Below are 25,178 nucleotides of genomic sequence, written 5' to 3'. Positions count from 1 at the left end.
AGTACATTTAGCTCAATATTTCTGATAAAACGAAATCCGTATTCTTTAATCTAAGAATTCTTTGCCACAGACCCTACCTTTGAATGGACGTAAAATGGGTTTATCCAGTAGAAGCGGTAGAAAGGCGAGTGTTCACTGGCCCGAGGGACTTCCCCGAAAAGCTAGGCGAGGTTTCAGGAACCGCCCACAAGTTCCGCTTTTCTGACAGGTGTCGATTATTCTCGTGACCTCGGGTTAACCGCAACCAACCGCAAAGCAATTATTATACTAGTAAGATAAGACCGCCATGTTTGTACAAGGTGTACCATTTTAGATATTACAGTAGGGAGGTTAGATGTTGATTTTTTATAAAAAAAGATGGAGTTGTGAAGAAAATATGATGCTTACAGAAGAGTTAGAAGTGCGTAAATGGGCGATGTGTGTCTGAAATATCATATTACAGACCAAAAGGCATTTGAAAACGCAACAAACATTGGGCTTGGCAATTTCACACACCTCAATGCCATCTATACTAAGAAGGAACGGTCTAATCCCGCTGGACATAAAGAAAACGAGGAAACCCGTGTGTATAAATATTGTCCAACAAAAACATTGCTTGAGGAATGGGGTTGCAGAGGATTGATAAGGAAATAGATAATTACTAGAAAATAAAGAAAAAAACATGATATTTATGATATTAATCTCTCTATTATAAAACGCGAGGCGTTTTGCTTTTTAATATCAACTTTTATTTCTCACATTCATTAACCTATAAACACGAGTAGGTGCATTGATAATAGCTAAGAACAGGTAACAACTTCCACAAGAAGTGGACAGGAACTTGTACTTGCTGCCATATTTTTTTCGTTATTCTTTAGAGACTGTAATAAATAAGTTAGACAACATTGTGGCAACATTGCACGTACGGACCAACACAAGTGGCGGATTCGCTTCTAATAGCTCAGTCGCGCCATCTGGCGACTCGTATCGAAATTGCAGCATCAAGATCTGATTGTCAAAATCACATTATTGCAACACAATTTTACGCGACGTTATATCCAATTTCCTTTCACGTCATTTCTTCTTAACACACACTATCAAGTAGATTGTCCTTTTAATATTCTGAAGGCACTTTTTAAGGTCGCATAATACTCTAAGGTTTCGACAACTATGTATTGAAAATACTGTACAGAACTAGCAGCTCAGATTGTCAAAAGTGCATTCATCTTAGAGCGACTTTGTATTTGCATGTTAGTCAGTTTCGACGTATCAGTTAGCAACAATTCGAGAAACGTTACATTTTGCACTTCCGTGGGAATGGTAAATAAATCTGTTCCTTTCGCCATGTTATCCTCATCATTGTCACAAAATTTCTCAATGCAGTTAATCTTTATACATTGCTTTTCATCCTTTCATTGCACCGTAGGATATCTCCAAGCAGATGTTAGGTGTGTATCGGTTCATTTTCACAAGTCTTGTTCTACAGAACCATGTGGAAAATCGCGCCTCTTGCGACGCTCAAAACTAGTCGAACCTCTCATCTGATCGGACAATATGATTATACAACAGTCTGTTGCTATGCGACACCCCGTTTCCTTGGTTACAAGAAGCTCTCCACAACACCTTGTCTCTCCGGACACAATCATCATAGTCTACTAGTGTTGCTAAGTGACGCTCCGTTTCCATGGTTACAAGAGTCCATCCATGTGGACAACACAAAGTGTCATTCTGGACATGTTTGTAAGACTCTGTTGCTATGCGACGCCCCGTTTCCATGGTTACAGCAGTCTCTCCATGTTGACGACCTTCCTGAGCATGGCGCGTGCGTACGTCATCCGTTCCCGCATCTCCGCCGGGCAGCCCGAGTGCGCAAGCGTCACCAGGCGGTACGTACTGCTCATGCGCTGCTGGTTGATGTAGGTCATGACGTAATCCTCGGGGTCACTACAGGTCAGGATCACCTTCACGTGGTCCTCCATAAAGTTGATCTGAGAAAAAAAGGCGGGAAAAAGATTGCACTTGGTCAAGTGATGTAAGGAAATATGAACGTGACAGACTGGTACAAATAATCGACTGGAAAATGTACGTTTAGGCCAAACATAATTATGTGGTCAACAAGTAGAACTCTGCAAAAAGTTCTGTGAGTATGACATTTAACGAAGGTAAAAGAGTTGACAGATGATGCCATGTGTTAGATCCAGGTTCTTAATGTTGGATCAGGTTCTTTTCCGATTGAAGATACGGAGACTTCTTGCAAATTCATACTTGTTTATTCCACTCTCGATCCTCTCTCCCCAAGCAGGACTGCCCCGTCCTCCAGCTCTCCCCTATTTATATCTCTCCTCTCCACATCCACCCCAGGGGTCTGGCGTGGGGACGCTATGCATTCAAATTAGCTGGTACCATATCTGGGACATTCCACCACCCCAGGGGTCTGGCGTGGGGACGCTTTGCACTAACTGGCAACACACCCCCCCAGATGAAGGTGAATAGGACTTCTGGGGTCAATTAACTCAGAGGGGATCCACTCAACACACAACACCTCCCCCAAGAATATAACACTACAGGGTTATTTCTGATAACAGTGTTGAGGTCTAACTTTAAGAACATATAGTCAGTACATATAACAAGTCTACATTGCAACTACCTTGCTAACAATTGTATCTCACTGGCTATATTTCTCTACTCAAGTTACGTCTATCATCTCGATTTGTGATTACACACATCACCTCTATTCTGATCCTTAATATGCCAGTTCAATTCCACGCGTACTATTACATAGTTACCCTACTGCCATGCCCTGCTTAGCGCATCCGCGTTAGCGTTATCCACTCCCTTCTTATGAGTATACATCACATCATATTCCTGCAGTGCAAGACTCCAGCGCATCAACTTCCTGTTCCTGTCTCTTACCTGAGCCAACCATGACAGGGGCTTATGGTCCGTCTGAATCGTGAAGGACCGCCCATACAGATAGTACCGGAACTGCTCTACAGCGAACACTATGGCATAGCACTCCTTCTCGATGGTGGACCAGCGCTGTTGGGTCTCACTCAACTTCTTGCTTCGGTATGCCACTGGTCTATCTCGCCCCATGTCATCCACCTGAGACAGCACTGCTCCGATTCCTGTATCACTGGCATCTACCTGCACCACAAACGGCTTGGTGTGATCCGCCATGATCAGCACCGGTGTGGAGCTTAGTACTTCCTTCAGCTTTAGGAAGGCTCTTCCGCAATCCCCATTCCAGCTGACTTCATTGGGCTGGCCTTTCTTCAACAGATCAGTTAAGGGGGTTGATATGGTAGCCATGTTAGGGATAAAATCCCGATAGTAATTCACGATTCCCAAGAAGGCGCGCACCCCTTTCTTGGTCTTCGGGATTGGGGTGGCTTGAATAGCCGCCACCTTGCTGGTGGTAGGGGAGACCTCTCCCTGTCCTATCATTTTCCCCAAGTACTCTGCTCTTGGAACACCTACACAGCACTTTGATGGCTTGACTGTGAGCAGTGCTAGTTCCAGCCGGGACAGCACCTCATCTAAGTGAAGGAGATGGTCTTCCCACTTGTCGCTACCGACGATGATGTCGTCCATAAAGGCTCTGGCGAACTCCTCCGCACCCTTGAGGAGCTTATCCATCATCCTCTGGAAACAGGCAGGAGAGTTCTTCAGGCCAAACGGAGCACGAGTGAACTCAAAATGTCCGAACGCTGTTTGAAACGCGGACTTACGACGTGCGGCATCCGTCAGAGGGATCTGGTAGAATCCCTTGGTGAGGTCTATCACCGTGATGTACTTGGACGCTCCGACTTTATCTACCAGCTCTTCCACCCTCGGCATGGGATACTTATCCGCTACTGTCTCAGCGTTCAACTTCCGGTAGTCTACGCACATGCGCGTTCCTCCGTCTCTCTTCCCGACAAGGACTACTGGCGCACAGTACGGACTGTCAGACTCCACTATGATCCCTTCTTCCACCAGGGTATCTAGTTCCTTCTTCAGGGTTGGTCTGACTGCATGTGGGAGGGGGTACGGTTTCTGGATAACTGGCTCTTCCTGATGGGTTTGAATGTCCATCTTCGCCATATTGGTCCGACCTGGCATCGTAGAGAACACCTTCGCATGCCTCCACACTACCTCCTGCACCTGCTTCAACTGTTCCTGGGATAACTGCTTCCCATACATGATTTTGGACAAGTCCTCTTCTTCGCTTGTCCACTCTAGTCCATGAAAAGTTAAAGTTAAAGTTGCCCGTACATCAGTAACAGATGCGTAGGGGTGGCGCCCATCTAGTCCATGAACCTCACCTCCAAATTCGTCCTCGGCCCCGGCGAAAGCTGCAATCTGTACAGGCTTCTCCCATGGACGTAGAAGGTTGACATGGTAGATCCTCTTCCTCTTGACACGACGCCCTGTGTCTACTTCATAGTTGACGTCGCTCATTTTACGTGAGATCTTATACGGCCCGGCCCACTGCTTCTTCAGTTTGCTTGCAGAGGTGGGCAACAGGACAAGAACATCTTGACCCGGTTCGTACTCGCGGTCTCTGGCCTTCTTGTCATACCAGAGTTTTGACTTCTGTTTCTTCTCTTCCTGCATCTGCATGGACCATTCCTTCACCCATTCAAGGCGGTTCTTCACCTCGGTGATGTACTCGGCTACATCTTCTTCTGGTTCTGGAGCGTTGAGCCAGGTCTCCTGTAGGACCCTCAGCGGGCCTCTGACCTGTTGTCCGTATGCTAACTCGAATGGCGAGAATCCCGTGGACACACATGGGCTATCCCTGTATGCAAAGCAGACATATGGGAGATACTCATCCCAATCTGTCGCTTTCTCATCAACCAGCTTCCTGAGCATCGTCTTCATCGTGCCGTTGAACCTTTCACACATTCCGTTCGTTTGCGGATGGTAGGGAGATGTCCATATCTTAGCGATTCCCAATCGTTCACACATTTGCGTAGTTATGGCGGCCATAAAGTTGGCCCCCTGGTCACTTAGGATCTCCTCAGGGATGCCAACACGAGTGAAGAATGTAATCAACTCCTTAACCACCCTTTCCGCCTCCATCGAAGGCATGGCTACGGCCTCCGGAAACCTGGTGGCATGATCGATGATAGTGAGGACATACTTGTTCCCAGAATTTGAACGTGGTAATGGGCCTACAATATCTATGCCTAGCCTTCGAAATGGCTCCCCAATTACTGGTGGGCATACCATGGTATGTCTGTCATCGGCACGGCGGGTGGCTGTCTTCTGGCATTCCGGACAACTCCTGCGGAACTTCTTCACATCCCGGATCACCCCCGGCCAATAGAAATGCTTCAGAACACGCTCTTTGGTGCGTGCGATCCCCATGTGACCTGATAATGGGATGGAGTGGGCCAGTCTAAGAACCTCCTGTCTGTGGACGGCAGGTACCACCACCTGCATCACCGCCTGGCTACCCTCAGTGGCTGCGCCTTGCTTCGGTAACTGCGTCCACTTCCTCATGAGGAATCCATCCCTGTTCTTCACGAAGCACGTCTCCAGTTCCTTGGCTTGTACTTCGCTCACAGCATCCTCCCATGCTGACTGTAGTGACACGTCTTTGAGTTGCTGCTTCCGCAACTCCTCAGGTTTCACATCGAACACCGTTGGTGGTTGTGCGACTATTTCTTCCTGTCTACTTGAAGCACTGTCTTCTTCTTCTGACTGGATATCTTCCTCGTCCTGCTCTAGGACGAGTGGGCTCGGTCTAACGCCTGTTCTCTTCTCATCTTCGGCCACTTTCCTCGCAAGCGCTTCTTGTTTCTTGGTCTGAGCCCTAGTGGCGACGCATGCCATCTCGTAGTCGTTACCTAACAACACCGGGTAGGGCGTGTCCATCACCCCTACCTCTACCTTCTTCCTGGTGCCTCCTACTTCCAGCTCAACCTGAGCTGTAGGAATGGTATCAACAGTTCCGTTAGCCAGCCGAACCTTGATGCTGTCTTCCTGGTACGCGTTACTGGGCACGAGTCTGCGATTGACGTACGTCATCGAACTGCCTGTGTCGCGGTATACCTTCACACGCTGGCCGTTCACCAGACCGGAGCTGCAATACTCGTTCTCCTCCCCCAAGGCTTCATCCCAAAACTTGTAGCGCCCGTGGGCGAACATACTCTTCTTAAGCGCTGTCTCCTTTCTCCGGGGACAGTCTGCCTTCTTGTGACCTGTTTTATGGCAGTAGTGACATTCCCACGGGAAGCTTCCGTCACTTCCACCACGGTTAGAACTGCTCCTTCCGGATGAAGGGGTCTGAGCCGCCGACCTCGCTGACAGCTTGGGGTAAGGCTTGCGGTTTGGCTTTGGCGAGCTACGGGGACGTACGCCTGTCGACAGATCCCGATCATGAGCCAATAGGAACTGTTCACTCAATTCCTCTAGCTTTGCTAGCGTTTTGGGTTTTCTCTCACCAAGGAACACGGCTAAGTCTGCCGGACAAGAGTCCAGGAACTGCTCCTTAACTATCAGCTCGCGAATTCCTGCGTACGTAGACGGAGTCCCTGACAGGTCTACCCACCGATCCAGGTAGTTACCTATCCTTGTGACGTACTGGTCGGGACTCTCTCCATATTTTGGGACCTCGTTACGGAACATAGCACGGTATCCCTTCTCCGTCAACTTATAGCGCTTGAGCACGGCTTCCTTAACCTTCTGGTAGTCGCCGGCGTCGCTATCTGATAACCTACTGTACACCTCCAGTGCATCTCCGGACAATAGGGCACTGAGGTATGGCGCCCAGGTGTTTTCCTTCCACTCGCTCGCCCTTGCAACCCGTTCGAACCGGTGGAGGTAACTGTCAATGTCCTCCCCTTCCTTGAATGGTGGCAGACTGGGCTTCTTCGCCTTAGCTGCGGCGCTTCCGGTATCTGTGTCATTGTTTTCCATCTTCACCTTGGGCGCGGTTAGGTTAAGGTGGTGGGCGTGTTCCATCTGCTTAAATCTGATCTCTTCTATTTCTATTTCATGCTTCCTCTTAGCTTCTTCGGCTTGCTTCCTAGCCTCTTCGGCTTGCTTCCTAGCCTCACGCTCAAGGGCCCTTTCCTCCCTCTCCAGAGCCTGCTTCGCGATCTCCAGTTCTTGTTGTTTTGCCACGAACTCCTGCAGTGCTACACCTTCATAGCCCATTTCCTTCCCAAGGTTGACAAACCTCTCCATGGTTGGCTCAGATCTAGAGACCCTACCCTAGCTACAGTCAATGTACTATTCCTAGTATTAACGAACCAGCCCTCAGGAATGTAACTTTACACTGCTAATAGGTACAAGCACCTACAATGAACAACAATGTACCTCCCCCGGAGCCTTCTACTCTACCTGTCAAAGCCACATGTGCAATCCATCAAGTTTCCAAATTCCTGGGTACAGACAGGATTGAGACTACATACACAGCAATACACAACAACAATCAGTATCAGAAAACAACAGTAAATCCACCAACTGTTCGACTTCCGGAATCTGTCCTTGGAATAAATTTCCCTTTTTCCTCTTACAGTTCTACACTGTAAGTGTTCAAAGTCCAGGAACAGATCCTCTTGCCGGGCACTGCCTTCCTTCCGTTGAACTCTGCCTTCGTCCTGTGGAATCTTCCCCGCACACGAAGACGGTGTCCAATCCTAAGGCTATTCTTCTGTGTTGTTCCTCCGGTGATCCCCGAGTCTTTTCCCCAGCCTTCCGCTTCCCTGCAGACTCCTGCAAATTGGTAGGCTAGTCTCCTGTTGTTCCTCGGCGATCCCCAAGTCCCCCGTTTCCCTGCAACTCCTGCAGATTGGTAGTGTACTTCTCAACTACCATAAACCTCCCAGCAATCCTCTGGAACTTCTTCCGACTGTCCCAGTCTTCCGTTCCCAGGATCTTGCGGGTTTGAAGTTAACTTCTCAACTCCATGAAACCTTCCAGAAATCCACTGAAATCCTCTTCCGATTGCGTCAGTCTCCGCGTCTGCCAATCCTTGCCAGACAACGCCAATGTTAGATCCAGGTTCTTAATGTTGGATCAGGTTATTTTCCGATTGAAGATACGGAGACTTCTTGCAAATTCATACTTGTTTATTCCACTCTCGATCCTCTCTCCCCAAGCAGGACTGCCCCGTCCTCCAGCTCTCCCCTATTTATATCTCTCCTCTCCACATCCACCCCAGGGGTCTGGCGTGGGGACGCTATGCATTCAAATTAGCTGGTACCATATCTGGGACATTCCACCACCCCAGGGGTCTGGCGTGGGGACGCTTTGCACTAACTGGCAACACACCCCCCCAGATGAAGGTGAATAGGACTTCTGGGGTCAATTAACTCAGAGGGGATCCACTCAACACACAACACCATGGTATTGAATTAAATGCAATGCATATATACATGTATATAAAAGAAGAGAATCTCAATCTAAGAGACGAGAAGCTAGATGATGGCGTCCTTGCTAGATATCAAAAAAGAGAAGCTATATATTGAAGAAGAGAAGGCAGTAGAGAAAAGACAATATTCCCCCACCTGTAAGGTGTTACAGCTGAGAAGCATGACGATGGCGCGGTCGGTACGGAACCATCTGGTGACGTAAGGCACACGTTCCACATTGAAGTCTCGCGAGACCACGCTGCTGTGGGGCATGTCTCCGCCCTGCCCAAATAAAGACAACAACGTCACAAAAACGTACGGACAAATTCCGCAAACTACTATCAAATCTCAGAAGAAAATTAAGTTATTATGATATTGTCCATGATACATAAGTAAGAGCAGACAAACCCAATATTGCGACAATGATTTAGTTTACTCTGTCAATAAAAAAAATCTATTATGAGGACGCGGCGCAATGGTGCTTGCAAGAATGCAACAAGGGACAAGAGAGAAAAAATTGACACGAAATTAGCCAAGTAATCTAAGATTCTGAATTGATTCGAAGCTGTATCATTTTATGCATCATCGATCTTTGAACAATTTGTATATATTTGTATCTGTATATGGATATGTCATTTTGCAATTGGACCCTAGATACGATGATCGTCCAAAGTCATGAGTAGCTTTCTGTTTTTGTTAGATCTTGTAAAGTAATTGAAAATCAGTGCCTCTTGAAAACATGTGCCTCCAAATTTTCGATGTCTGTTCAGTACATCTTGATCACGGATGAGATCAAAGTTTAAGTGACCACGATGTACTGAGCAGATAAGAGTCACTAATACGAGCGATCGCTGTTGTTGTTTATATCCGGGGTATTGGACGGTTGTTGCCTACCAGGACGTCAGTAGATTGGATCAAAATTTGATATTCAAATTAGCGGCTCAAATTACAGGTTAATACGTAAATCAATCATTTGCCCCAAACACCTGCTTTTGCCAACCGCATGCATGCGTCACCGTGACATCATTGTGATCGCTCGTATCAAAGAATTGGTCTATTAGCTTACGCATACGTGACTGTATCTCTTCAACGGGGAAAAAACAAACTTTTGTTTCTCTTGTCTAGTCCTTTTTCGATTTAGTCAATAAAAAAAGTGACAAACCCACATTGATGAGTCTGTCCTCCATGTAACGTGTGAAGTAGTCCAACAGCGTCAGCGCTGTCGTCAGGTGCGCAGGCGCAGTAGCGGCAGTAAAGATGGCGGTGCGTCCGCCTGACTGCGCGGGGTAGTACTGCATCGTCCTAAAGTGACGTAAAACATGAAATTCAATGCATTGCGTACTTTTATCATCAATGATATCATATAAAGTTGTTAATGGATGAGGACCAACCATTTGGGTGCTATCGAACCTTTTAAAGGAGCTTGAAACTGGACAGTGTTGAATATCATGTCTGAACATACAGGTTCTTTTTTTTTACAACCTCAGTCCATGCCATTTTGAAGTTTTTGCTCTTTTCCCTTATAGCCAGTGCAGCAGAAAATTTGATTTAAACCTGATATTAAATGGCAGGTTTCAATCAAATATGCTGCTGGTATTATGACAAGAAAAATTCCCCGTCAAGCGTGATGGCGTCTATATCCACCCCGTCTCTAAACATGGTGTCACACTGCTATTCAGTTATGAGTTCCTAGAAGTTAAGAAGGATACATTTCGTCCGGACTTGGTGATGATCCTAAATACGTTTTCCACTTTGCGAAAGGATACCTTTTATGTGGACAGAGTACAATGAGGCTAAAGTAAGGTCTCCACAGCGCGGAAGGATACCTTTTGTCCGGACAGAGTGTGATGAGGCTGGCGTCGTTCATGAGCAGCCCTACAGAGTTATCGGACAGCTGGTAGCCGAACCCGTACCGGTTGGAGTAGTCTACCCACTTCGGCACCCACGTCACCTTGCCCCGGGGACCAGACCACTGCGGCGGCCTCTGGTTATCCCCTGGAAAAATTGGCATTAGAATGATATCTTTATGCTCTTTTTAATGGAAAAGTCAGTTTCCTACACGATTTACCACATTGGACTAGATCTGTATTCTTTGGTCAGATTTTATTCAGGAGCCTTGTAGTGTTGTCGGAATCAGGTCATTTCGCCGCCACGTCTTTTCGCCGCCATACATTTTCGCCGTCTGTGTGGATGTTTCGCCGTCTTGTGAGGCAGCTCGCCGTCAGTGTTTGTGTCGCCCCAATTTGTGTTGGTTCTGAGATAAATTGTGTAACTATAGTATATTTATATGTGCTACTTAGTGTAATATGCATGTTCTGTAGTAATCTTCTTTCAATTTTGACGAATTTTGCAGACTTTCAAGCCGACAGATTTGCTGGGCGGCGGCGGGGACGCTAGCGATTTCCCCCGCCGTATCGCACCGTCGGATGAAGAGTCAAGTTGAAGATTACGGCGACTTCTTGCGTCAAATACGCTTACTATCACCTTTAATTGTGTTTTCAGTCGCAAATAACGTTGATATGTGATATGCTGTTGATCGGTCGGCATTTGGAACAAACATGGCCGCCATTTGTTTCTGAGACAACTGATGCTATACCATCATGCTTTGCGAGACATTCCCAAGCAGAAGTAGTAGTAATTAATAAAAAGACAACGCGAAAGATAGAAATACAAGTTATATGTGTTGAAAATCCTGAAAAACTTTTATTTACATTGAAAAATATGTACATTACAAAATAAGAAATCCATAAACAACAAATCAAGAATATTTGAAAAATACATTACATAGAAAGGACTTGTCGAATTCTATTACCAGTCACAGAAATCTTGAAAAACATTTATTTACATGGAAAAACATGTACATTAAAAATACGAAATCCGCAAAACACTTCTTCCTTAGGCCGCTTCTCACACTCCCAGTATGTCACAGTTACTTTCCTGTAAAAATAAAGATCATTTAGTTACTGCTCGTAGCTGCAATAACAAGGGGTTACAAAGACAAAGAACACAAAACACTTGATGAAGTTTAACAAGATGAAGTAGTAAATTACCTCTTCCTGACCGTGTAGGCGAAGCCCAAGCTGTCTGTCAGCTTATCTGCACCTCGCTTCGTGCCCTTCTTGACCAAGCTGAAGGTGACGTCGCGCTCTGCTCCGACAGGAAGGTCCTCCTCCACGCTCAAGTCGCCGATGGAATCCTCCAGGACCACACGAGGCATCGGGATGGGACTCGTGGGTTCACGGGGGACCTCGGCTTCATCTTCCGGCGCCTCCATCTCCTCTTCCGCTCCGGATCCGCCAGGCAGTCCGTCCCCCAAGCTCAAATCCATCGTCTCCTCCTCATCTTGGGCCACCTCTCCTGTCGCCCGGCACACGCTGCAGAGCCACTCTCCTAGGCTGACCTCCTCTCTGACCAGGCGCCTGTAGAAATCCTGCGATATTCCTGCAAATACAATTAAAAGACATTTGTGTAAATACTGTATCCAGAGTATGATGATATAAATTTCCATGCAAACATACTGTTTTAAGATGGTTGTCAAGAAATCAAATATTTTAACTTACCGGTATCGCATATGGTTTGACCGTCAATCTTGCATATCCTATGTTGCCACCGCTCACACCCGTCACAACACAGAGCATGTTGACGTCTCGTCACAGTTCTATCGCATACAACGCACAGAGTCATGGTTGGATGGATGAATGAATGACTTCTTCTGGAGCTGCCTTTTTAAAGGCAAAGGTAGGTTGTCTTGCACACGCAACAGTTTCGAAATTCATTGTCTTTTAACAACCAAAGAACGCGACAGGCCGACTTTGATCTTACATCAAGTAGAAAAAAAAGAGTTGTCTGATATGAACGCGCGTCTTTATCAATTGAAAGTTAACGTTGTCTTATATGTCACTTTGAAAATCCAAGCGCGCTCCCTTTGTACAACCGCGTATCCATAATGCGATGTATATCAACATTTCAATAACGTTGTCTGATGTGTCAGTTTGAATTGAAAACGTGTTACCCTTGTAGAGCCGTGTATTCATGATTCTCTGTGTAACAATATTTCAATCTTTTCCAACTAATGTGTGTATCTCATCTCTTCATGTATTTTCTAAGTATTTCCTAAAATCTTTCCTAAGTACATGCGTAGCGCATTTTTTTTATTGAAAACGTGTCCCCCTTGTAGAGCCGTGTATTCATGATTCTCTGTGTAACAATATTTCAATCTTTTCCAACTAATGTGTGTATCTCATCTCTTCATGTATTTCCTAAAATCTTTCCTAAGTACATGCGTAGCGCATTTTTTATTGAAAATGTGTTCCCCTTGTAGAGCCGTGTATTCATGATTCACTGTGTAACAATATTTCAATCTTTTCTAACTACTGTGTGTATCTCATCTCTTAATGTATTTTCCGAGTATTTCCTAACTATATGCGTAGCGCATTTTACGATGTACGTGACATGTTCTTAATGTATTTTGTGACAGTAGCGATGTAAATCAGTTAGTAGTGTGTTCTTAACGTATTTTCTTAATGTAAGCAGTTTTCTTACTGCTTTTGCGTTTTGCGATGTAAATGGTACAAACATTTCATAAGTACATTTTACGGTTCTGATTTTAATTGTGTAATTGTGACAGTCATTTTATTTTTGTGAGTATGTCTCGCAGGGCATGATGGTATAGCATCAGTTGTCTCAGAAACAAATGGCGGCCATGTTTGTTCCAAATGCCGACCGATCAACAGCATATCACATATCAACGTTATTTGCGACTGAAAACACAATTAAAGGTGATAGTAAGCGTATTTGACGCAAGAAGTCGCCGTAATCTTCAACTTGACTCTTCATCCGACGGTGCGATACGGCGGGGGAAATCGCTAGCGTCCCCGCCGCCGCCCAGCAAATCTGTCGGCTTGAAAGTCTGCAAAATTCGTCAAAATTGAAAGAAGATTACTACAGAACATGCATATTACACTAAGTAGCACATATAAATATACTATAGTTACACAATTTATCTCAGAACCAACACAAATTGGGGCGACACAAACACTGACGGCGAGCTGCCTCACAAGACGGCGAAACATCCACACAGACGGCGAAAATGTATGGCGGCGAAAAGACGTGGCGGCGAAATGACTAGAAATCGTGTTGTCTCTTCTAGATCTTAAAGTTATCCACAACTGATTTCCAAGGGAGCCCTACAACAAATCAAACATAAAACTAACAATAGTCATATAACATAAAACGTAAATAATTTTATTTTTCGTTACCTAAAGCTGCCCGGCCGGGATCGGTTTGGAAATGTGACGTAGGTCTTATTTGAGTTTTCGTTGGCAAAGTTCAAAAAGATTTTGTGAAGCCATGTTGCAAAAGGAAAAAAATTACCAGTTGGCATGTTGTCGACACAGGTGGCGAGCGCCTGAAGCATCTTCCTGGTGGCCCAGCGGTCACAGCGGGACCCCACAGCAGCTCCTGCAGCAAGACCATGCGTTTTGTTAGTTTGTACGTGTTGTTACTTATTCATGGGTACCTGATATCCCTTTGGAACTATTTGGAACATTCCTTGCCACACCATGAGCTGACAGTAGCAAATATCAGTTTCTGTAGACGTTTCTACTTTACTTTTACTTTGTGATGGGCATCTAGTACGTGCCTCTTCATTCGACAAACAAACAAATAAACATAAAAATACTAAATTCAAAAGATACTCAAGGAACTACATAGATTGTGTTAAGGGTGGGGCGTTCCAAGTAGCATCCACTAACATCTTCATGATTACTTCGATGTACGTGTTACCGTCATCGACATAAAAAACACTGTTGCAAGGCGCAAGACAAATAAATATGGTGGTAAAAGCATAGAAAGATAGTGATGTGTGACAAGGCCGTACCTGCAGTGACAGTTGTAGAGGAGTCAAACGGGCGTGGGGATGCCGGGACGGCAAACGTGGCGACTGCTGATTGGATGGCGCGCTTGACGTCAACTCCTGCGTCAGACTTAGGTGTTGTAACAGTAGGAGACTGTTCGCCGTCATCTGGGAGGGGGCAAACTTTGTTACGCCTTCGCCACATGGTTCAGTCTTTCTGTTTTGTAGAAAATGTGACCAAGCAACTTCACGCAATGCTCTACACATAAAAATGCCTTAGATGAAAAATTGATGCAGCTATTTCAAAACTGAATGGCATGTTGGGTTAATCCAAATATGCCATTCAAAAAAGGCGTAAAAAGAAAATTAAGATTTTGCAAGAACTTGGAATATACAAGAATAAGATATGTGCGCCTATAACAAATTTCGTACTTTGCGAATCAACATTCAGACGTAGTAGTGTTTTTACCTGCATTCTGAGGTTCTTTTACGTCGTCGTCAGCATCGTTGGAGGCTGTCCGCCTAAAGAGGATGGGAAAAGTGTATATATGTTTGAATGAAGGCTCATCTACATTTTTGCGCGCAGTGCAATGCATGCGGAGACACTGGCAACTTAGGAAGTGCCACACTGCGGCGCGCCACAGCGCGTCGTTTTCGTTTTTACACGGGCAAAAGAGGTGTCCTAGGACACTCGCCGCGTGTCGCACGTCGTAGGCAGTTTGGGCACCGTTTGAATAATAACACAATGCAAAAAAAAATGTAATATCACCCATGATAAGAGGTTTATTGTAAGTTGTATAGAAAATATAGATCTAGAGCAATCATTGGCTTAATCTATCGATATATCTCCCACATTTGCAGCACACACGCACGTACCCTCTGCTAGGTGTGACTGACATGTTGGAAAACGCAGCCGCCACTCTGTTCAGTCGAGTCCCATCTCTTTCTGTCTTCTCCACTTTAGGGGTGGCCTCCTTGTCTTTCGCCGCAGGCCTAGGGGTTGTGGTTGTCGTCACAGTGGAGGATGGTGTTTTGGTCTTCTTGTTGAAGGCGTTGCACCTTTGCGTTGTCGCCAGTTTGGGAGTGACGGGTTTGGTGGGGAATCTGGGCTCTACTGTACAGGCTGTGTGAGGCAGTCGGGTCGGGACGAACTCCTGGAAAAGATGCATGGAATCAAAGTTAACAAGAAACTTTAAAAAAACAACAAGGGAAAGCATTTGTTGAATTTCTTTCAGTGCGGCTTTCAAAGATTACGGCTATATGTCACAGGGAATCAGCGAGCTACAACGTTGTTAAATAGTATAATATGTGTGACCAAATGAAGTATTCAAACATCAATTTTGGCCTTGTCTTCGGCCTTTGTCAGGCTGACTGACCCACCACGTGACATCATGGATAGGTGACGCCCATAAGGGGTCAAGGGTTACTGGAAGCGTATAGCGGCCCCCGTCTGGCGATTGTTAACATGGATACCAGACTTGGAGACTACGGAGGATGTAAAAGGTAGTGGAAGGTGGAGGATGTAAAAGGTACGTAGTGGAAGAAGACGGATGGGTTCCGCCGTCTAATACCGTATCCTAGTAACACCCAATGCCAAAAAGGCTACGAGACCATCATTATCTACCTTGCCTTACCTTGGTTAAGAAGTCGTGTTCTGTGACCCCGTCTAAGGTCAGTCTCTGCAGGGGGTCCTTACAGAGCAGTGCGCGCAGGAGCGCCTTGGATGACGTCACCAGGCGCGTAGGCATGACGTAATGCCCCTCCAGGATGCGCGCGTACGTGGTCTTCAGGGACGCCGTCTCGAAAGGAGGCCTGCCGGCCAGCATGGTGTAACTGGATAAGAAAGGAAAATGTTGTAGATATATCATGAAATTTCATTCAAAATATTTAGTAAAAGGACAAAATTCTGTTAAAACGCTCTGTCGTAAAACAATGGGCAAGTGGATGTTGGACATTGCACTGCTTTTCAGCGGATTGCAAAATGATCCTCACAATCAAGGACGTTTTATTAAGGGTTACAATCAACAAATACAAATAGGCTATCCATAAAATCGTGCATCTGTGGTCGTCGTTGGCTAGGACGAAGAAGAACTTCATTGCACGAAAATTGTCCAGACACAATTAAATGTGTGACAACTTGTACATACAAAACAGTTGAGCTACATGACTTGCCAATATATAAGATTCTAAGGAACTACTTATGAATGATATTACTATATGAAAATTCATGAATGACAATAGCATATAAATAACAAAACAACTTACATGGCACACCCCAAGGCCCACATGTCAGCGGCGTACCCGTGGCCCTTCTTCTGCAGAACCTCCGGAGCGATGTAGTTCGGCGTGCCACAGATGGTTCTGGAGACAAAAAAATATTCCTGACTTTTTTAAAAATTGCCAGATGAATAAAAAGTATAAATTTTGTTGTCATTTGAGGCTAAACCTCTGTTCATCTTGTGGTCGCATGAAAGCGCCGTCTGGCAGCTTATCACAAAACTGCAACAACTGACCGTAAGTACTAGTAGTTATAAATGACGAAACAACAACATACTGAAACCATAACGTTTAGTCCCTAGCCCTTAAGTACAGCGTTTGTACAGCGCCCCTGGAAATCCAAACCAAGTCTATTTTCTCCCCCCCCCCCCAATAATTCATATTCAGACCGTCCCTGTTCCCCTCTAGTTTTCCTCTTTTTTTCCTCACCCCCCAAGATCGTTTCCCTACTCCCACCTTTTCCTGTCCTCGCCCTCCTCCGCGGCGTTAGTCGCCAGCCCGAAGTCTCCGATCTTCACGTCCATGTTCTCCGTCAGGAAGAAGTTCCCGAGCTTCAGGTCGCGATGCACGATCCCCAGGCCATGCAGGTACTTCACACCCTCGGCCACCTGGCGCAGGTAATACCGGACCTCGGGCTCCGTTAGGGTCTTGCGGTGGCGGATGATGTTGGCCAAACACTACAGAGCGAATAAAAAATTCATAAGTTTAAAAAAGAAGTTGCCGAGGTCGCGATCCCCAGGCCATGCAGGTACCGCACGCCCTCGGTCACCTGACGCAGGTAGTACCGGACCTCGGGCTCAGTTACTGCACCTCGGGCTCCGTCAGGGTCTTACGGTGGCGGATGATGCTGGCCAAACACTACATACACAGATTATATGTATACAAAATTCGTATCATGAAAAAAATGAAGAAGTAGCCGAGGTCGCGATCCCCAGGCCATGCAGGTACCGTACACCCTCGGTCACTTGCCGCAGGTAGTACCGAACCTCGGGCTCAGTCAGGGTCTTACGGTGGCGGATGATGTTGGCCAAACACTACGGGATGAAAATGAACATAAACATATACAGGAACAAAGTGCCGAGGTCGCAAAGAACGATCCCCAGGCCATGCAGATACCGTACGCCCTCGGTCACCTGACGCAGGTAGTACCGGACCTCGGGCTCAGTCAGGGTCTTACGGTGGCGTATGATGTTAGCCAAATACTAGGGGATGAAAATAACGCACAGAATCAGCATAAAACGTGTGCGGAATTATCAGGAAGCCAGGAGTTGCCGATGTCACCATCTACGGGGTGTGGGTAACCCTCGGCCACGTGGCACAAGAAACATCGGACCTCGGGCTCAGTTAGGGACTTGGGGTGGCGGATGATATTTGCCAAACACTAAAGATACATTTGTATACATCAGTATAAGAAATTGAATAAAAATGAATAAAAAAATGAATAAGTGACCGAGGTCGCGATCCCCAGGTGGTACCATCGGCCACCTGGCGCAGGTAGTACCGGACCTCGGGCTCAGGGACTTGCGTTGACGGATGATGTTGGCCAAACACTACAGATACAAATCGGTATAAGAAATTCTTGTCACAAAAAAATAAGTTGCCGAGGTCGCGATCCCCAGGCCATGCAGGCACCGCACGCCCTCGGTCACCTGCCGCAGGTAGTACTGGACCTCGGGCTCCGTCAGGGTCTTGCGATGGCGGATGATGTTCGCCAAACACTACGGGATGGAAAATGGACATAGAATGTGTACAAAATTGGCAGGAAGAATGTACCGAGGTTGCGATCCCTAGACCGTTGATCTACCCTCGGTCACCGGACCTCGGGCTCAATTAGGGACTTACGGTGGCGGATGATGTTGGCCAGGCACTATGCAGATATATATCGGTATAAGAAATTCTTGTCAAAAAAAAGAAGTTGCCGAGGTAACGATGCACGATTCCCAGGCGACGAAGGTACCTGGGTCAGGGAGAACCGGACCTCGGGCTCAGCCAGGGACTTGGGAACTATGAATACACAAAAAATTATGTTCCTAATACATTTTCATCTAGATCTTAGTCAAACACTACGAGACAGTAGAAAAGAGGCAGTCTGGACAGAAAATTCCAGGCGTGAACCGGGATGAGGGGGGGGGGGGATACAAACTTAGTCACGTGTGGGACCGCATACTTCTTGCTGCAGCGACACCTGGCGGCGAGAAGTACAGTAGTTCTTGTCATAGGAAGGTAGCAAAATGACAACCAGAGTCTTGGCACGTGAAAGTGTAACAGTTAAACGTTAATGAGGTCCATTCCTATTTTTTATCAACAGTTTTAATTATCGATTCGTGGTTGATATAAGGTTACCTTTCTGTTGCAGTTCTCCAGAATGATGTAGATGTTCTGTTCGTCCTCAAAACTGTGGTGGAACGCGACAACATGGCGGTGTATCAGCGTGCGGTGAAGCGCCACCTCGCGGTCAATCTGGAACGACAGGAATCGGTTTGAAACATACTTGGGTACGTTTTTAGCTATCAGACATTAATTTGTAGGTAGCTAATCTTCCTGGACTCTAGGACGCTAACACAAGACGTACAAACTACATAAGATACGCTGTGAGTTATTCGTAAAGGTTTGGGGCCTCAGAGACATAAACTTAACACGTCGGGACAGTCTGATGTCGTTGACTATCGAACGGGAAGCAAGAGGAGAATATATATAGGAGCTTTCTATATATGAGATTCAAGATAATTTTCTTACCTTTTCTCTCTGTGCCGGTTTGGCGACCCGAGTCTTGGGGATGACCTTCCCCGCAAACAGCACGTTAGTGGACGTGTCTCTCAGCTCATAGCACTTTGCGAAGCCACCCTGAAATAGATGGACAAATCGTTTTGCTAGGGTCACATTTAGTAATAAGGGGGTATACATAGTACCGTCAACGCTAAATTCAGAAAGGTAGCCGCTTCGTGTTTCTTTTATTCGGTAGGCTGAGGCTTCGCTTTACGCTTTGCATTGAATACTCTGACGGAATTTTGCTGACTTGTAGACTCTTCCGTCAACCTTGACCATAGTTGAGTGAAGATATAGATATGTAAAAAAAGTTTAGCGGAGATTTGGACAAACTGAAAAGAAATATGATTCTTCGAAGGTTATTTCCGACAATCATAATAAGGATAACAGAAAATAAGTCAGTCTGGCTTGTGTCCTATGCGGCGATCTACGTTACATTTAAGCGGTTTGACTTTGCTTTGAATTATTACGTGGAAACAGCTGAATGCGCTGCGCAATGTTAACACCCCACCCCTACAAAATGTATGTCATATCAGTTTCTGCAATTTTAACCTCCTTGCAGTTGGTTTCTGCAAGTAATTGCTGTACGGAAGTTCCGTGTTGAGGTTCAGTGGTGCAGAGACCTGTTCCCCATTTCTAGGTGACAACAGAACAGAGTCTGTATTGTGTAGCCGCGGGGTTCTGTCTACACATGTAGGTCGCCAAGGATGTGTAAGGTCATCTGGGTTTTCCTGTGTAACTTATCAAGTGGGTACATGTACCGTCTACATGTACTAGCATCCTTCAGTTATACCCCTGTCACATTATCCACGATCTTCGGGCGTATCGATGGAGGGTCGGCCATATTTAAGATCGACAGAGGGTTGCGCGTATATTTTTCACCTGAAAACCGTCCCTGTCATATATAAGCCATACTTTGTACCTTGTACAATTGTTGTGCAATAAAGCTATTATCATAAGCGAGGCTCGGGCGATTGCCGCAGAATCGTCGTCCGATCGATTTTCGCCAAATGTGACAGGGGTATATACACAGACGACGAGCATCGGCCGAACTTGTTGGCTGCTTGGTGGTAACAAGAACGTTGACATTTAAATTGACATTGACAACAAAATACACTGAAATGAGGGACTGACCTAATCGGGGAAAAAAAGTTAATTATCGAATAAAGATGTCCAGACTCAACACGTCACCTCACCAAAGTCAAAACAATAAAGCATGAAATCTTTCCAAATTTTCAATCAGGAAAGTTGTTGGTATTTCCACCTGACACCAGCTCTATTTATAGATCTTTTGATGTAATTTACACCTGCGGCATGTTGACCCGAATTCCTTACTCGTGTCGTTATAACTGAAAGTGCATTTTTCACGCTTTCACGAAAACAGGAAGTCACAGGAATATTACATTACAGTGCCTGGCGTCACTAGCAGATAAACGCCAACGGTATATATCTCTGGGTATATATGTAACGAAGACTTTTACGTACAATTACAAAACGAAGTTAAAAGTATCATCAAGTGTCAATACGCACTGACATGATATAGACCATTTTTTCATACTAGATCATAGATGACAATGGTTCAAAGTTCAGACTAAAGTCGTGTGCGACGCAGCTAAAGGTCACAGACACAATGAACATTTCACCTGAAGAAGCCCTGGTTGAATTCTTACGTGACTTTTCAAAAACTATATCTTCTTTGAACTATGTTAATGTCAGAACAGATAAACATAACTTTGCCAGGATCAACTCCTCACATGAGTCTGTAACGGCCTCCCTGGCAGGACACGGAGTGAAGCTTGTTTTGTCAGTCATTGTGTTACAGGACTAAGGACGGTAAAAACCGGGCACAATCGGACCAAAGAGGTTAAATCCTTGATAGGACCAAATATTCAATCAGAAGAAAAGCCATGATGAGCCATAATTAAGCCCAACCCATGACCCTAATAGGAAGTTTATAGCTAAGTTTAAAAGTGAACAAGACCACAAATGCTATTTCTTGTTTAGCAGATGAACGGGAACCCTCGCCACTCTTGATACCACGGTAATCAGGAAACAGCTGACGGAAAAACACGCCGTGATAATCAAGTCAAGTCAAAACATGATAAGGGTCACTACATTTTCATCAGAACAACACTTGCAGCTGGATATTGAGTTGGAATATACATACTCGTAACAGGGTCTACGAGTACGTAATACTGTGAACAGCCGTCGCCGAGTGCCTGAAAAATCGAAGTATAATGGAATTTTGATTCATGAAAATAAAGGGATATATTGATAACGTACATCAATCCAGTGATCTAACCAAGCGGTATGCACCCTCCATTTGAAACCTCTGTTTCTTGTTGTGCTGTGATTTACTGTACGCATCTGACTTGATCCGAATATACATCAATTCCTAAAAGAGTTGAAGACGCAGTGCTTTATGGTTTATGATACTAAAGCAATAAGTGGCGGTATTGATATGTAAAACCTCCCCAAAAGCCGCAAGCTGCAGTCTTTTTTTTTCTTCTGTCGCACATGCACCTCAGTATAATTCAAAAGTTTTACAGGCAATTGCTTTGTGATCTATAATACATAATAAAGGACATTATCAAAATGTCAGGCAAAGAGTGTTGGTACGTTCTCTCCCAAACAGATCTAGACGCAAGCTCTAACTCATTTTTCTGTCATACATGTCATGTTACCAAATCTAAGCAGTCTCCTAAAAGAAATGTCTCGAACAGGATTTATACATGTTATCTGTGATGACAAAATAAAAGGAACAGAAAAAATATATGTAACGCTAAATGAGTAAAACAAATTTGTACGTACCCTCCCCAGCAGACGGAGCCTGTTGTATGTCTTGCCGGATTCCGAGTCCGCGATGGTGGCTGGCACCTCCACCTGCACCTTCTTACTGTTACTCCCTGCGTCTTTGTTGTTCCCGCTTCCGTCTCCGTCCTTCTTCCTCCCCGAGTCTCCCCCGTCCACGTGCACCTTGAAGTTCTGTACGTGCGCCGCGACGATTTGCGGGGCCCGGGAGAGCAGCATAGCGGCACTTTCCGGCAGGGTCCTCGGCGCAGGGTTACTGGGGGCCTGAAGCCATGGCATCCGGGGTACGGTGGGGACAACGACGCCGTCGGGTTTAACGTTTAAATCTCCCGCCCCGTCCAACAAAGAACTGTTGGCCCACTCTCTAACTATGTACCGAGTTCCTAACGCTTTAAATCACACACTGAAGGTCTTATAAACCAAGTTGTGTCGTGTAGAACGTAGAAACGAGAGGATAAAAAATCAGAAGAAAGCGAAAAGCAGAAGGAAGCGCAGCTCGAGACGGTTTTTCACCGGGAAATTCCTGGACTCGAGACTCACCGGCCAGTCGAACCCACGTGACGACAATCAGGACTGTCTTCCGGTAGTCAGCTTAGTGGGAGGAAAATTTGCCAAGAACGTGTTTTCCTGTCACCTTGGCAACACCACAAGCCATAAAAATCAATATTTTTGAAGTAAAAAATATAATTTAGATATTTTCTATACGATGGAGCTTAGTAGGGTGTAAAAATAGACTCATATTTTGTAATTTGTGGACTTTTTAAAAAGCATTCCTCCTATTTTTGGACAGATTGAATTAAAGGCTTTTCTTGGCAGGTATCCATGTCATGACGTCATCAGTAGGTTTTGGTGCAAGGTCGCGTGGGAGTCGGACGACACGCTTCCGTAAACTCCAAGCAGAAGTGCGGCGTCATCTTGTCCTGAACGTCTTTCAAAGGCTTTCTTTACGAGGAGCCTAGAATCGAATGCGTCCTAAAATAGCGACAAGACGCGTACGTCCAAAGGCAAAGCAAGACAGAAACCCGCCAAACTTGTAGATGAATGTCGACCTCTAAGCGCAGTGTGACATAGAAAGAAGTCTGTGTTTTTCTTTCGAATAAGTGGGTCGACCCCAACATGCCATGACGTGCAGTGGTATCGCGTTTCAGGTGTGGGGCACTCAAACAGACGCCTACGTAGGGAAAATACGGTCCCTATTGTTACAGCATAGCTGACAGCTGAGTTAAACACAGTTAGGTTACGCCACGGGATTGTGACGATGGGGTCGCTGTGCCCTTATAAGGAATAGAGAAGGGGGAAAATTGAATGCTGGAGAGAAACGGGACCGGCTGATATTTTTCAGGGTTTGCTTAAAGCACCAGGCACTTGTATGGTCGAGAGGGGTCAAAACTAACTATATGAATAATTATGATGCCCGGCTTCTGATGGCCTAAAAGTTATCAAGTCCACATGGCACAATGCCTTATGAATAAAGTGAAAATAGCCCCCATAGCCTTCTTCCTGGCCCCGGCAGTCAAGCGATCCAGTAGAAAGATAAATGACCAGCAAAAGTGTATCATGAGCCAAAAAGAGACGGAAAAGGGCCCCAGAGAGCCTGCTACGGAGGCTAGGAAATACCTACAATGCGTTTTATGAACCTTTATATCAGTTTTCCACACAAAAACTCATTTGCAATTTCTTCAAGATGACGTAGCTTCAACCACTAGCTTTTGCTCATAACGCAAAATGAGCTACTATACATGTAGGCGTTGGACTGATATTTTTTTCACAGTTTAAGTGTTATTTGCGTTCAGACGTGCCCAAATTTTGTACAAAGAAATATGCACAAATTGTGCTCAAGACCAATAATTTTTCAAAACGTTTTGTGACTGTTTTGTTGTCTTTTATATCATACTTTTTCGTTCCCACATACAGCCCGGCCGGGTCCCGGTTTGAACATCTGACCTAAGCATTCCTCAGGGTTGTAATGGTGTTCCGCTTTATTTCGCAAGGTGGCGCTAAGGCACGAATTTTGTGTGCAAAATGTGACTTAGTCTGTATCCCCTCATAACTGAGGGGTAGATATCATCAACATTGACGATACAAATACTCATAGATATAGTACAGCATCGATATTGGTACAGCAAAGAAACTTTGTGTTCAAAACACTTAGAATCGCGCTCTACGGAGTTCTGATATCTTCTTTCGAGGCCGAAATACACATTGAACATCCTATTCATTGAAATCAAATTTTGCCGCGTACAATCGTATTTACCTTACCGCTTACACGAGTGTGTGTGTGTGTAGATACGATTGTATCAGACTCTAGAAATATTTCCGGTCCCTATCGATCAGCTGTGTGGTTCCCATGGCCTTTGATACAGTATAAAGAAATTGCCACACCCGCAACAAGCCCTAACTTGACTACTGCAGTGCTCTTTACTCGACTCAACAGATGGTAACTGAGATGTGGACGTTTCTGTTGTTGATCGCGGCGATGGTCGCCTGCCCGGCTTTGTCACAAGGTACGGTTGATACGTTAACTTTGTGTTATAACGTGGCAAATGAATGAATTGGACGGATGAATGAATGACATTTTATTTAGTAGTACATGTCTTGCGCTTTGTGCGCCCAGCCCTCGTGGACTTACAAGGAACAGGAATAGTAACATACGCATTATATAACAAGATTTCACAGAACAAAATATGCAGTATGAGAGAAACTAGAGATTCTTTTACACAGTATATTCTGCGACTTTCTACTGGGCTCTCGGACTTTTTCGGCGCTAGCTAATTACGGCAGCTGAATTCAAGCAGGCTCCACAGGTTGCTGAAAAAATGGGCATTATACTCGTACACACAACATGCTAGAGGAGTTGGATGGTTGAGGAGTATGGTTTGCTTCCAGCTAATATAACACCTCTGGCATGTTGTATGTCTAGATTTGTCCGATTTCTAAAACTTTTCCAGCGAACTGTGAAGCACGTTAAAGGATAAGAATTCTATATGGACATTATACGGACTTGAATATATACGCACATATATACAAGTCCGTATGTTGGCAACTTATATCAGCACTACTGCATGAGTTGACCACCATATTGCGTCGTTAAAAAAACAAAAGGTAACATTGTTGTTCAAGAGACAAGCTTGACTTTTTCTTCT

At 45.3% G+C, this 25,178-nt stretch overlaps 2 protein-coding genes across 2 annotated transcripts; both read right to left on the bottom strand.

Moving 5' to 3' along the window:
• Nucleotides 1-716: 716 nt before the first annotated feature.
• On the bottom strand, nucleotides 717-22,599 carry LOC118428003 (serine/threonine-protein kinase PLK2-like). The gene is made up of 16 exons (XM_035837967.1): nucleotides 22,036-22,599; nucleotides 19,195-19,302; nucleotides 18,802-18,918; nucleotides 16,915-17,135; nucleotides 16,447-16,542; nucleotides 15,816-16,014; nucleotides 15,058-15,335; nucleotides 14,651-14,703; nucleotides 14,206-14,349; nucleotides 13,701-13,787; nucleotides 11,378-11,768; nucleotides 11,200-11,264; nucleotides 10,154-10,322; nucleotides 9,494-9,629; nucleotides 8,484-8,609; nucleotides 717-1,967 (listed from the first exon to the last, which is right to left on the bottom strand). The coding sequence occupies exons 1-16, from the start codon at nucleotides 22,312-22,314 to the stop codon at nucleotides 1,758-1,760; spliced, it is 2,679 nt and encodes an 892-aa protein (XP_035693860.1). The 5' UTR covers nucleotides 22,315-22,599; the 3' UTR covers nucleotides 717-1,757.
• On the bottom strand, nucleotides 11,273-13,464 carry LOC118428267. The gene is made up of 2 exons (XM_035838285.1): nucleotides 11,888-13,464; nucleotides 11,273-11,768 (listed from the first exon to the last, which is right to left on the bottom strand). The coding sequence occupies exons 1-2, from the start codon at nucleotides 12,009-12,011 to the stop codon at nucleotides 11,374-11,376; spliced, it is 519 nt and encodes a 172-aa protein (XP_035694178.1). The 5' UTR covers nucleotides 12,012-13,464; the 3' UTR covers nucleotides 11,273-11,373.
• Nucleotides 22,600-25,178: the final 2,579 nt, after the last annotated feature.

Source organism: Branchiostoma floridae, chromosome 12 (genome assembly GCF_000003815.2).
Source record: "Branchiostoma floridae strain S238N-H82 chromosome 12, Bfl_VNyyK, whole genome shotgun sequence".
NCBI lineage: Eukaryota > Metazoa > Chordata > Leptocardii > Amphioxiformes > Branchiostomatidae > Branchiostoma > Branchiostoma floridae.
The sequence above is the reverse complement of the archived record's forward strand: the minus strand, read 5'-3'. Positions and strand labels throughout refer to the sequence as shown.

Bases quoted from the DNA above. Each gene is read 5' to 3' on its own strand.
- LOC118428003 (XM_035837967.1), bottom strand. From the start codon at position 22,314: ATGCCATGGCTTCAGGCCCCCAGTAACCCTGCGCCGAGGACCCTGCCG. The intron at 19,303-22,035 runs GTACGTACAAAT...CATCTATTTCAG, and splicing joins GGCTCCGTCTGCTGGGGAGG to GGTGGCTTCGCAAAGTGCTA. The intron at 8,610-9,493 runs GTGGGTTTGTCA...TTATTTGGGCAG, and splicing joins TGGAGGACAGACTCATCAAT to GGCGGAGACATGCCCCACAG.
- LOC118428267 (XM_035838285.1), bottom strand. From the start codon at position 12,011: ATGACTCTGTGCGTTGTATGCGATAGAACTGTGACGAGACGTCAACAT. The intron at 11,769-11,887 runs GTAAGTTAAAAT...TTGTATTTGCAG, and splicing joins TCAAACCATATGCGATACCG to GAATATCGCAGGATTTCTAC.